Below are 14,655 nucleotides of genomic sequence, written 5' to 3'. Positions count from 1 at the left end.
AGAATAGGGCATTTCAGAATGTCTGTAAACAACTGGCTTCAAGATACTTTCGGGAGGGAGAATGCGGGCAGTTTCCAGGGTTGAGCTACCTGATATAGAGCAAAAGGTATAGGGTTTTTATGGATTTCCATCAGAAAAAAATAAATGTATCAAGCGGGACCTGTGGGTGAGGAGGTTAAAGCGATTGGACATGGTCAAAAGTACGAGTGCTACAGAGAAGACCACAAGACTGCCTGGTGGAGAAGGAGCCTCTTCTAACGGGGCAGACTGTGAACCAAGCCTCCATCATCGTGTTTGTGAAGATAGATAACAGATAACAGATCTGTGATTCCAGACGGACATTCTTTTGCTAAATTCTATCAAACTTTACGTTGAACCTGCAAATATAAATGATGGTGTAATGTTTTGAGTTAATTTAATGGTGTTAAAGTAAAGTCTAACTTCTTTGTAACCATACATCATTATAACGGCCTAATTTAGCTTTGTGAGGGGTCAAAAGGACGCTAACACTGGTGAATTAGCCTATTCATACGGGACTAGTTTAATGTGGGGACGTGGGCTAAGGTCATTTTTACCGAACGTTTTAGTCACGTCTCAATATGCCATGTAAGTAATTATTCCAGAGAATGTCAGTCGAAATTATGGCGATTTTCACCTTCTGTAAAACAGTACAGAAAAAATACCTTGGGTAATACTAGTCCTGTCCGAATATGACCCTCTGTAAAACATATGTTGATATACCGTCATATCCTGTCAATACGTAGTTTCCACATTTTTTTAATTGAGCATGAAGGCACTGACAGAAGCACTCTGATCATTTTTTTTTTTAGATAATTGTTAATGTCTTTTAGTTTTGTGTTTACTTAATTTTGTAATATCAGGAAGCTATGTAGCACGCACATGAAGACAGGGAGGTGAGGTAGTATTTAAATTGAGTAACCCCTCCAACCTCTGGTAGAATTATGGATTTCTTAAATAATGACATTGAATAATGAGAATATCCAAATTCAATTTAGATGCTTTGATTTCAGAGTCTTGGTATTGTGCATGTTGTCACTCTCATTATGACACTTAAACAGAGCCGTTGTATGTAACATCTGGGCTTCTCTTACTGTTACCAAGCCCCCATGAAGTACGTCAGGCTTTGACACCAATTCGACATAACAGTTGAATGGTGGAATTGCAACATCTGTGTTGGTCACATGATGTTGGGCCCAAAAATGTTTTAAATACACCAAGCAAATCCATGGATATTTTTATTGAGCATCACAACCCCCACAACATGACCTGTTTAAGTATCAGAATTTGAAAAAGAGCTGCATGATTAAATAATTGAATCCCTAAACAAGTTAGTCAGAATGGAGAGTAGCTTGCTCAGCCTGAACTCTCTAGTTTGCCTGCTCTAGGGGCCCAACACTGTGGAAGTGCAGATCATCCAGGTATTTTAGACGCAGCAATTAAACTTTTTCGGATTCGGGTGCCACTGAGCAGCTTTTGTAGAACTGTGCTCTGCCTCGAACACTGTATCCTGTTCTCTTTAAACTGTATCCTGTTCTTTTTAAAGTGTCTTCTGTGAGAAAGGCCGATGGAGAACAATTAGTTGTCTTCCTGTCTGGTGTGAGCAGAAGGACTTAATTGCACTCCTTCCCTGTATGGTTAGTCAGATTTGATTGAGCATGACTAAACAACTTTCAAATTTTGAAATTAGTCAATCTTAAATACTGCCCACTTAAAACCAGTGACAAAAGCATAAAGAAAAAAAATTCCCAACACTTTAAACATCAACTCTAGAAACTACCATTGTTAGTGTTACACTTTTCTAACTTCTGTACCTTTGGGTCATGTATCCCTGACAGTTGTTCATAAGTCTTTTCCCCGACCATGACGGCAGCTAGATTAGCAGTGTAGGTGGACAGACAAAAAAGACAGAAGATGGCCCAGAGGTTCATTAGCAGGCGGCCTGTCCAGCACTTTGGCGGCTTGATGGCCACTGTTCTCCCAAAGAGAATGGCATAGCACACATTGAGCGCTGAGGAGAAGGAGAACACCCGTTCGCGGTTGCGTCCACGCGGTGTCATACCAAACGGGCTGTGCCACTCATACAGGGTGAGGAAGATGGCGGTGACGTGGAGGGAGACGAAGATGCCGAGCCACATGGACCAGTGGAGGGGCCACATGAAGGCACCGATGGGTGCAGCTGTGTCACGGGTACGGACCTGGGTGAAGGGGGGAGGGGACACAGGATTGGAAAACCTTAATTCCTAGTAGGTAATAAATTACAAAATATTGCTGTTCTTAATCTTATGTGACATGAGGATTTATGGTTAGGACTGAAAAATCAAAAACATGTGGATGGAAATTGGAGAGTATTTATGTCTACTATATTACCTTTTTGTTCTGTTATAAGCCATGGCTACAATCTCAGACGCCTAGCATTAACTAGACAAATGTTTGTTTGTTTTTTTATGATCCAATGATTTACCGTTCATCAAATACAAAATTACTGGTAAAGGTGCTGTATGAGACACTATTGTTCAGAAGAGAGAAACTTACAGTAAAGCGGTAATATATATCTTTGTAGTATAAGAGACAGCAACTGTAAGTAAAACAGAACAGCTCCCACGGTAGTAACATATTAAAAGGAGGAGAGGGGAAAGTGATTACCTGTAAGCCAGGGAGACTAGGTATAGTAATCGTAGTAATAAGGTCACCAACTCCATATATGGAATTGCATTAGTATCCAATAAGGTAGAGCTTGCAGTAATAAAATCTCCCATATTGATACTGACCAACAGCATGCCAAGCGGAGAGAGTTGAGGTGAGGTCACAGACAGAGTAACAGATCTGTATAAATTCATATCTGTATGAAATGAGGGGAAAAAAAGAAGTGCAAGAGGAAAAGAGAGCATTACTGACCAGAATTCCCAGGCTGGTGGAGAAGAAGGGCGAGGTGAAGTCAATGACTTGGCTCCTGGCCGAATTAATGCTAAAAGATGTCACTGCCAGGTGGGCAGCGCCACTGAGAAGATCACCCACCAATCCTGTCCAGCGACCATTCTTGAACCCCCCATACTTCCCATCACCTACAATGTAGAGGTCGAAAGTGAAGCCCATGTCCTCTGCCAGCTTCTCCAACAGGTCAATGCAGTAACCATAACAACACTTCTTCAGGTCCGTGGGAACAGATCCGTTACGTCCTGAAAGTTTCTGGAAAAATCCTTTCAAAACTGAAGATTCATTGGTGAGCGGGTCGAGGCACAGCTGGCCCGCGGGACACAGTCCATCACCGTCCACCTCTCGGGTAAATACAAACGGGTGCTCCACCAGCGTCACCACCCGCATGTGCAGTCGTGCGGATCTGCGCCAGTCCCCTCCGCCCCCAGATCCGTGATGGCTTGGCCAGGCCCGCTGGTCCATCAGAATTTTCCCTCTGCGCCAGCGTCCCATGCGGGTCCAGGTTGGCTGGCCTAGAGGGTCCAGCTGGAGGGACCAGATGTAGTGATGGGCCTCTGAGATGACATTCTGGCTGTGAGTGTCCCTGGATATAAAACCACTCTGGCCCTCAAATGATGTGTTGGATAGAAATCTGAGGGGAGATAGAGAAAAAAGAAATGACAGGTACAAAAGGGGAGAAGAGTGGTGGAGAGGAAGAAAGATCATTTTTAATCTTTCCATAAGAGTTCACCTGAAACCTGAAAACACACACACACACACACACACAATATCTAAAAAAAAACTGACAGATCCAGAAGTATCTTGAAAAACAAACAAGGAAAAATATCTTCAGCATTTTGCTTCTTCTATGTGAGGTTTTCCAAGTTGAAATTGGGTCACATCTGTTTATTAGGCATGTGACAATATTTTGCTCTAGATATTTGTATTGATGCAGTGATTAACAGTCCAATATCATTGGAGCAGAGTCAAAATATCAATACACATAGTCAACGTTATTTTGAAATTCCCACTATATGTCTGGAAGAGGTCAGTAATACATTTGTCAAATCATATTTATGATCCTTTTTGTCAGTTATATAAAGTCCACTGGTTGTGTTAAATGGGCATATGTTAATGTCTGATATTGATAGCAGGCCCCTAAATTGAATGAAATTTTAATTGAATCTTGGCAGACTTTGTGATATCAGCAAATATTGTATCGTCATCCAATAATAATTGTATGGTGATAAAATATCTGATCAATGTGGCGTCTGTTTATCTTATTATGATCAGTTGCCAAGAATTAGTTTTATCCTACCTGTAAAATAATGTACACGTAAAAGCAATTTTTTCACTTTTCTTTTGTAATCTTAAAATGCTATTAAAATAAGTGTATAGCACATTAAAATGTAAAAGAAATCCACCAGGTGTAAAAACTCATGAATATTCAATTCTTGGCTTTCTATGTCTCATACAACAGTTTGTATAATATCTTACGAAAAAGTTATCTGCAATGTCCAGCAACATGAGCAACCAATGTGGTTTAGGAAAAGATAATGCCTTATTTTATAATAAGTATGTTTTACACGTAACTTGGCGTACGTTCAGTGAATGAGAACAGCCCGCTTGATTACAGTTCCAGAAAGATAAAAGATTGCCATTTAGGTTAAACATTTGTGATTTAAATAACTACTGTGTTATGTGGTTGAGTTAAAAAGAAAAAACTATATCTGTTGGAAGTAAAGGGGAAAGGAATAGCAGTGTCCCTTGTCAAAGCCAACATGCTTTGTTGACTCATCGATCCATCCTGCTCCTGAGAGGCTTTGCTGTACTGTGACAACATAATGCTACACTACTTCCCACTTTTGTACACGTGGAAATATGTCTTTGCAGTCACTTAAACAAACAACCAATGCTTGCAGGGTTTCTGGTAAAGACAGTAAGAGGAAAAGTAATTACAACTACCCAACAGAGGCTAAATTCAGAGTATATTTGACAAAATATGCAACTGCAATCTGCAATGACCCTGCTACTGTACTTCTGAACTTTTTGAATAAAACTGCTGTATGCCTGCAGAATGCTAACAAGCCAAGGTAACTGCAAGATGTACAGTTGTAAAATACAATTTTTTTTTTTAATACAATTGCAAATAAGAAAAACACCTTTTCCAGACACTTTAGGATTGAAGCTGGGATTTACAGGCTTAAATGTACGGTTATATTTTCCCCTTGGTTAGTTTTTACAAAAACCCCAATTTAATGGTGTAACACCAGCACTGGAGAGGTGTATTATCTAGGTGGCCTCGGTAGCTGTCGAGAGTGTGTTTGTGTGTGTGTATATGTATTTGTTTGTGTGTGACAGGATAAGACAGCCCGCGGTCCAGTGATCACGCCATCTCTCTCACTGAGCCATGCTACTGGCTGTCTGAGAGTGTCAGATACTGGAACAGGCAGGCAGACACACACACACACACACACACACACACACACACACACACACACACACAAACACACACACCTGTCCTCTGGAATGGATATGTTTGGATGTAAGAAAGAATGCAGGCATCTGTTCTGCGCAAGTAGATGCACACCTCTTCAATGCCTCCAGGAGGTAATTATTTGACCTTTTCCGAAATGTCTCTTTCATGTCACCTTGCTCGCTGTAAAAATCCCCTTTTCCACCACTTTGTCTACTTTCCTACATCTTTAACTGCTGTTAAGTCGACCTGACAGCCTAACTTGTCCGTCTGAAGGTCAGTGTCTTCACTGCAGCTTGTAGCTGTTGAGGCACTTGGGGAGTGTGTCTTTTTCCTCATTGAAGTGAGCGACACTCCTTCAAGTGAAATGTCACACTGTAGTAAAAAGGGCATATATTCTAATAGTTAATGTTTCGTGTTTTGTCAAGACATCAATAACATTTTAGTATGTTTCATTGTTGGAATCTGAAGTTACAGACGGTTACAGACTAAATGTAGCAGCGTATGTCAGGAGCCGTAAAAAAGGGAGCTGAGTTTCATCTTTTTGCCTGCAGCGGAAAGACGCTTTTTAAAAAAGTCAGAGAGGCTCTCTTCCATTCAGAAGGTCTCTACAAAATCCCACTGGTGCAAAGGTTCTCAAACTTTTCATACCACTTAAGAAAATATTAGGCTCTTGAAGTACCACCATCTTAACCATTGTTTCAACACAGCAGCGTAGGCCTATCCTATTCCGCTACAGACAGTTTACGCAGGTTTATTTCTAATACGACTATTTAGTGTTGACTGTTGACAGCCAAATTACACTTTCTCCATCCCACTCTTAACTGAAATCGAGGTAACTCGCGTCATATAGCTCCATACTGTTGCGCTGTTTAATGCTAGCAGTTGCTGCAGAGACTTCATTCACTGCTTCAGCAGCCACTATCACTTATACTGTTCACTGTCATCCACATCAGTTTCAAGAGCTTGAAATATTATCCTCCTATTATCCTCTATCCACTTCTCTTCTGAATAGTTCCTGTTTGAAGCAAGCCCCAAAAACATTCTAATATGTATATTTAGGTCATATCTCCATGACAACACTGAGTGGGGTGAATTTTTATATACCAGGCTAGTTTTTATTTTATTGGAATTTAAAGTTTATGGATAATTAGGGGCACAGCCTCTTGAGGGACAGCTAGACGCAGGCCCTCACTTTGCTTCGGATGTATACGTCAGCCAGATGGACGTATGTCCCTCCCCCAACATCACATCAATGCCTTTTTTGGTAAGAGGAAATGAGGGGGAGTCAAAGTCTGAAAAGATGGTGACTCCCGTAGCCGAATACGATTGGCTCAAGTTTAGAGAAGAAACTTTGACGTAAAGGCCCCGTCCATTTTTATATAGTCTATTGTTTTAAGTCTAAAAATTCATTTTCGTGAACCAATAATTTTACTGTCACTTACTATTATCATCCACATTATGCATACATTGCTATACATGACGACGTAGCATACCTAAACAAAAATATTACAGGAAAGGCAAAACTTATATTGAATTTCAGTGATCTCATAGTTTAGGCATTTTTTTATTCTAAAGTTTGTAGTATTTCTATTGTACTATATGTTTCATTTATTTAATTTCCCTATACCATTACATGCCCTCAGTAGTACATGCACCACAATTTGAAAACCAGTGCACTGGTGCAACAAACGTGACAGGCTACAACAAACATGGATAAAAAGGTTGAACAAGTAAGTGCTTTCAGGGTACATGTGGATTTTCTCATGTAACTCTTTTGAAGGGATTATATTTACCATTTCCTCTCATGCATGAACGGGGAGCAGGTGGGGAGCGTTTAGTGGAAAACCCAGGAGTGGAATAACCATACTGACTGTGGAGCAGAAATTGCTTCCACTCCACTCGCATAATCAAAACTCCAGGGTACTTACTACAACCAGGCTCAATCCTGATTGACTCCATTCATTAATGAAATATTGACTTCATCTAATCAGAAGTGTTTGCAGTGGTTGAACTGACACCCCCAGGACTGCTGTACCTTTGATTTAGGTTGTCTATGAAGTCTGATATGGTTGGGAAACCAGAACATGCATATTGCATTACCTTCACTAGAAGAAGCAGATGTTCTGTTCTGTAGTTCTTCATTTCCAGTGGTTAACTACATATTAACCTCTGAGCTGCTTGAACTTTACCTGATTTCCATTTTATACTTTATACTTATACATTGCTACAATTCAGAGGGAAAAAATCACTTTTTTCTCCTCTACATAATTACAGTATTTACTTACATCTGCTAATACCATAACTTTATATGACATGCCGATGGCTTTATAAAATATGATGCAATGTTAGAGATTAAAGCAACACCATGTTGTTTTCAACCTCCATAATATATTTCCCAGACACTTGTGATGGCCGTGCTACTTTTACTTAAGGATCTCATTACTTCCTCCACCACTCATTTCACAGTTACATAAAATGTGTTTTACAAAGGAGAATATGATTGTGACTATTCACACTAGCTGTTTAGGTGTCTATCATATAATTAAATAAAAACATTTGGTTGAGCTCAATTTCATAGCAAAATTTTCATTGGTGCAAACACTTAACTGCAAGCATGAAAACACCCTCAAAATGATTATAGTTCTGGAGCCTAGCTCAAAGCTCATGTTGTCTGAGGGCGTGATCACACTATCCTTTTGGCCGCGGCCAAAACCGGTTTTTCAGCTAAAGTCTAGTACCTTTAAGCCATGTGAGCGCACCCGCTCCGCGCTCAACTGGGGCCAGCTGGCCCTCCACGGCCCGCTTGAAATAGGTGGGCTTTAGCGGAGCCGTTTGCACATGTACGAGCACGAGCGTGCGCACGTGTACGCGCACGAGCACGAGCCCTACGGCAGTAGCGTTATGTCCGCCTGTTCGGACATGTAAATAGAAGGACGGACCATGCGCGGATATTTAACAACAACAACAATGGTGGTGAAAGGTTCACGTTGTGTTTACTGCAGATTTGGTCGGATGAAAATATTCAAAAACAGTCGACAAGACGTACAAAAACTCTGAGGTCTGTGGAAAGATTTGTAAACAAAGCCACACACACGCGATCAATGCGTGTGACGTGTTACGGTGTGATGGCGTATGGACAGCAAGAAGTATTGGCCGAGGCCCTGGTAGTGTGAGTACAAACGGGGCTGGGGCGCGGGGGGGAGAGGGAGGGGGGACAAGTACCCTAAAGTCCGGGTCTCGGTCCGGGAGGATAGTGTGAGCGCGCCCTGAGCAGCCCATAGACTGTATACAGCATGGCTGGCTCCCATACAAGTCACATTTACATGTCAAAAGGTAGTTTTGAATCATGCTGATGTGAGTTCATGATTGAAGTACTGATGAATTTGGTTTTAATGAGTTGGTTATTTGATCTTATAAAAATGGGGTGAAACATCATGATTGGCAACTGTGATTGGCACCACTAAACAGACTCATATACACTGGAGATCAAAATTAGAGAACAAATTATTAATGGAGTGTATTGACCTGGTGTGTCTGTGTATATATATATATATATATATATATATATATATAAATACAATTTTGGCTTTAGTACAGTGGGAGGAAGTGGAAATGCATCATCATATTTTATATACAGTCAAAAGAGCAGTCCTTCCTATGTAAAAAAGCTTTTGTCCAACAAGCTGACTCCGCAAGGACAGGTGCATGTTGCATTTACGCACAAGATTCACTTCCTATACATCTCTGTAACCTTCCGAATAAAAACTATTCCTTCATTTTATATACAATGGGACATGATTAATTTCCACTCCATAAATAGAGAAATTGTAGCATTTGAAGCAGAGGAGTCAATGAGTGACGTCTGTGTGAATCACATCTATCACACAGCAACACTAACCCAATGTCATGTCTACCTCCTGTTCTTTCCTCACAAATCTCATAAACAATTAGTTTGAACATAATGCTGGGTTTAACCTCACAGTTATGTTTTAAGATCATGTCACTGGCCATACTGGGAAAATGGAATGAGCAAAAAAGCCACCTGAATGAAAAAGCAGGAAATACACAAGACATTTCCATATCTTGTATTACTGTTACTAAACAGTTTGGGGAACTTGTTCTTAACACCAAAATATACAGACATAAGAAAACGCTGCAGCCTTTATAGCAGCATAAAAAGTATCTGCCAAGGGCATCCCTTCTTCTTAAACCAATCCCTCCCTGAAGCAAACACAAAGTGTTTTACTTACATTGGTTCAGGAAATGCAAACCTCAAAGGGGACATTTATTACATAGTATTTTCTATCTTTATAGCTCAGCTGGCTGGCACATCAGCCTACTTTACTTGGCTTTAGTGGGCATGCATCACTTTAAAAGGATTTTTATCGCAAAGGATTGTCTCTGGTGGGAAAAATGAATAAGATAAGCTTCTGATATTTATCCTGGCTGTATCTTATCTGTAAATACAGGACTTTTGCCCCCTGTAGTTTATCTGTACCTGTATCCACAGGTGTTATTTGTAGTATTTATGTGAAAATGTCTTTCTTTTCCCCTCTGTCTTTCTCTTTATTTTCCAGCACCCTACCTTTTCTCTCCCCCTGCCCAGTATTGTACCTCCCTCGGTTTCTTAGTTTGGAGGGCAAACCTTATCAGTGCCTCTCACAGGCTTATATGCACTATAAATAGAGATATTGGTGATGCTGTTATTTAGTTTATTATAACCAGAACGATCTGAGAAGTCGTCATTAGAGACTGTTTGGAAAAGGGAAGGCATTTTCAAAAACATCTTGGGAAAAGAGCAACAACATCTTCATGAAAAAAGCCTTCAGCGCCACTCTTTGCTCTTCTTTCAATGAAGCTAACCTCTTTAGGAGCCACCATTGTTGTTTTGAGCAAACAGTCACCTCTTAAAAGTAAGTGTCTATTTATCGGTTACTTTTGGAAATCACATGAACACTTTGACATCCACAACGCAGCACTTCCTGTAAAACACACCTTCTTGCAGAGCACTGGTGAAGAACACCATCAAATGCCAGGAGTTGAATTTGCATTAAAACTAAATCATGACTGGTGTATTAACTGCATGCCAAATTAATCAGAGCACAAAAGCCAAATTGCCTACTAAATTACAATATAGACCGGTTGCTGACAAGCAACGTAGCATTTAAAAGACTATTTTCTAAATGGTGTCCGATCGTCCAATGCAGTCACTGTACTTAAAACACACTCTTGTCACAATGCATCATTTCTAGGAAACAAGCATCAACGTTGTGATTTAACTGAATATTCTCTGATTTAGCTCAACTTAAAGCATGTTTGTAACTGGTTTGCTAGCAAAGTTATTTTCACTTCACCGACTTTAGCAGTTCAGATAACAGAGCCTTGACTGTCCTACTGTTATGACAGACATGTGAACTAACCACAGTCACTTCGTACATGGACTCACGGCAGTGTGCTGCTGCAGAATAAAACAATGATGTATGAAACTGGCAATCAGATTGCTGGAACGTTCTTGATCCTCTTTATACCCTGGTTACACACACACCCAAATCACAACCATAACTGCCAGTAGCTCCTCACATGACGCTGATTGGTCTGACCCATTACTTGAAACCTGACAAGATGGATTTTCGTGTGATCTCATAGTGTCCATGTTGTTTCAACTACTTAAGCTCATGAACTCACCAAAGTGAAGAACAACTTTCAGACTTGGGAAATTGGACCATCCAAAGAGCATGGGGATGTGCCAAAAGACCCATTTTAAACTGTGCCATGCAAGAACAGAATGCTTCACAATAAATTATTGAGCAAAAATTAACCAATAGAGCAAAAGGTCAATACGATTACAGTAGTTGCAACATAAATTCCAGCTCCTTGAGGCTGTAAACATCACACTGTTACAACTAAGATGTTGGACAAAACAACAACATTGTGATGATCTTGATATTTTAGAAGGTTTTCACGCCTGCTTTCTTTAGGTAAGTTGAAACGAACCCTCAAGCGTTTATCCCAATGGTGTGGGCAGGTGTGAGGATAGCAATCACACCGTACAAAACAACCACACTGAGACCATTTTGAGGAGTTGCCAATCTGTGATTTGGCAGGGTATACAAACAGCAGTTTGCGCAATGGTAGTAGTAGTAGTAGCAGCTAGCCAGGGGATTGAAAGAGAGATTGCTCTCTCACAGAAATATACTGTGGTCAAGCTAGCCATTGCTTGCATTTCCGGGTCAAACCAGCCAGCGCTAAAGTTGGAGAAAAATACTGGCAGAGCAGAGCAAACCTAGTAATGTTGCTTGTGGAGCAATGTCTGGATTTTTTAAAATAGAATAAGGCGGTTTGACCATAGATGTGAAAAACATCCAGCGTCAGAAATATTTTCTTGTCTAGAAAGGAGGACCCTCTTCCTATATTTACTTCACTGCTCCTACTCCAGTGACATCTGACCAAGAAGCGAGTGAATGTTTTTTTTATAGCTTGTACTGATGCATTTTTGCTAACTTGGATTTTTCTGTGTAAAGAAACGGAAAAAAGGGGGAAAAGTTTCAAAGATACTAACTGGTCAACTAATTTGGACCAGAGCAAACAAACTATAGATGTGGAAATGCTCTTAGAAAATATGAAAAAATATGGGAAGGAAAGGACAGTAATTGGATTTGTCTTCTGAAAACCCTGAATATCTATGTTAGATCCCTATTATACTTCCCTTGCATAAAACAGATTTTGGCATTTCTTTTGAAAAAAAAACCCTACTTTTTTGCCTCATGATTGCTTATTAGCATGTTGTTGTAATTTAGAGGAGACATGGTTGAGATGAAAGAGTCTTTGCACATAGTAGGACACAGAGTTCCTGTTAATGTACTATCGCTGTGCTGCACTATGTCAAGTCTACTCTAGTGTCCCTTATGGGCTCTTTCATAAACATAATGGTTGTGCTATAAGTGATGTGCCTTGAATGATTTTCCCCAAAGGACCAACTGAATGAATGGCGAAAAAGGCAGCTCTAAGAGTGCTCAGCAAATTTAATCAAGTGATAAAAAATATATAAGAAATTAAATTGTGAGAGAGATGGAAATGAGAGTAATGATAAACAAATCAATTAGCCAAGCAGAAAAGCCAGCGCTAACTGATTAACCCTATTTGAAATAAAGCCTGACTAATCATTTGATTTCTCACATTGGAATGCTAATCTTTCCACATTATTAAATTAGTTGTGTTTCATTTTTATTCATAACAGTCATTATTTATGACAGAATATTTAGTCTATATATATTCTAATCACGGAGAATAAAATTCAACTTGGGACAAATTTTCTTCAGTAGTAAGAATCGGCAGGATTGTCTTTCATCTATTTTCAACTGGAAATTAAAAATACTCCAGCTTCTTCACACTCATTCCACTTTTACAGCAAGCAAACATGACACCACAAATGGCTTATTAGCTCTCATTTCTGAAAGAAATACATAAATGACATAGACTACACATACACTTACACACATCACTGTTATGTTATTACCAAACATTTAATTTCAAAAATTATTTAATGATCATATACAATTTATAATAGTATTAAAGCTAAACCCAACATATTTCATACCAGTAGAAAAAAATATAATGTTGGTGAGTTCCACCCTTGCTGTGAAATACTGTTTTTATTTTATTTTATGTTTTACTAAGTTATGATTTGTCACCTGCTCTATAGAGAAAAAATACCACCAAACACCAGCACCATTACAAGCTGGACAAAGTTTGTTTGCCCTGGTCCGAATCAGTTGATGAGTTTGTAACCTTGGTTCAGTTTCTTTTCACACAGAAGAAAAGGCCAAGTGAACCAAAATGCATCACTAAAAACCTAATTCACTCTGTTTATTGGTCAGATGTGTCTGGGGCAGAAGCAATTACGTAAATACAAGAACAAGCTCATGCTCTCTAGACTAGTGTGTATTTCTGTGAGAGAAACATTGCTATGCAATTCTCTTGCTAGCTGCTACTACTACCATGCAAGCTGCTACAGTGCTCTGCTTTATCCAGTAATGCAAAGAACACCTGGCTAGAGGAGACGGTGCACTCAAACTTGCAAAGTTCAGCTGTTAGTTGGGTCAGATTGGGGTTGGATCCCATTCCGATCACAAATGAATTGCTCCAGAGTTCGTTTGGGACTGGACATAGACTAGATCCTCGGAAGGGTATTGGTGCGTCTGTTTTGGTCCACACCTGAGTGCGCTTACTCTGTTCACCTTTGCCCAAACAAATCGCACCAAGGGGGAAAAATAATCAAAGTTCCCCTCCCCCTATCCGTGTGGAAGCCCCTTATCTGAGACCTGACTGAATGAAAACTATCTGGCCAAATGTTATTCTTCAACATCACCCATCCTTGTGCAGTTGTGATGTGGATTCTGTTGTACGAATTAATTGAATAGCCTTGATTTGTAATCTTGATAGCTTTTTTAGTTGTACTTTGTTAATGTGTTTTATCACCTTCCAAATAAAATAAAATCAATTAAAGCAGTTCTTAATTGTGTGGATTTTTCATTTCCTGCTAATCATATCTGGCTTCTAACTTGCTTGGTTATATTGGAACTGGTTTTGCATCTAGCTGGTGATTTCTACAATGCATCACCTGCCATTGTCCTCTATGTACATGATGACAAACACCTCTATATGTTGTCAACTATTTCCGCTTGTGAATTATTTATTGCTTGGCCAGCGACTCTGCTGCCACCATAAATCCATAGTCATCATGCAAAAGATTCCCCTGAGGTTTTCAATGTCCAGCTTGAGAACCCCTAACGCTTCTCTGTTGCTCACCTGTCACATTCTTGGTATCAATACTATGGACAACACCTTCGTTCAGCTCATCCACATAGCATCTGATAACAAAGCTTTAACACCAAACCAAATGCTGTCTGCTCACTGCAGCAAATGGAGTAGAGAGAATGTTTGTGCATCGTTTGGTTTGATGCACTTTGGTTTGCTTGGATTTTTCTCTGTATGAAAAGAAACCGAACTAATCTCTCTAAAATCTCTTCATATGCATTCCATCTGTTACTTGATGATTTTTTTTCATCCAGGTCCACAGCTGGACTCAGATTTAATACAAATAGTATTATTATAGAATGATATCAATCTTTAATGTATCCAAGCACTTCCCCTGTGTATAAATGTCAGCCCTGAAGCTAAATAAGTCACAATTGCTTTGAAAAATATATAGTCTGACTTTCAGCAACTTTCATGTTCAAATA

General features: G+C 39.7%; 1 protein-coding gene across 1 annotated transcript in view; it reads right to left on the bottom strand.

Moving 5' to 3' along the window:
* The window catches only part of grin3a (glutamate receptor, ionotropic, N-methyl-D-aspartate 3A), a gene marked incomplete at both ends in the record, with an annotated part of 56,411 nt that overhangs the window by 23,622 nt on the left and 18,134 nt on the right, over nt 1-14,655 (bottom strand). The window contains 2 exons of the mRNA XM_083929834.1: nt 1,833-2,216; nt 2,917-3,586. Of these exons, the coding sequence (XP_083785960.1) occupies nt 1,833-2,216; nt 2,917-3,586 (1,054 nt within the window). The remainder of the gene's footprint in view (nt 1-1,832; nt 2,217-2,916; nt 3,587-14,655) is intronic.

The sequence above is a fragment of the Echiichthys vipera genome (assembly GCF_963691815.1).
Source record: "Echiichthys vipera genome assembly, chromosome: 16".
NCBI classification, from domain to species: domain Eukaryota; kingdom Metazoa; phylum Chordata; class Actinopteri; order Perciformes; family Trachinidae; genus Echiichthys; species Echiichthys vipera.
Note: the sequence above shows the minus strand (reverse complement) of the source record. Positions and strands in the feature narration are given on the sequence as shown.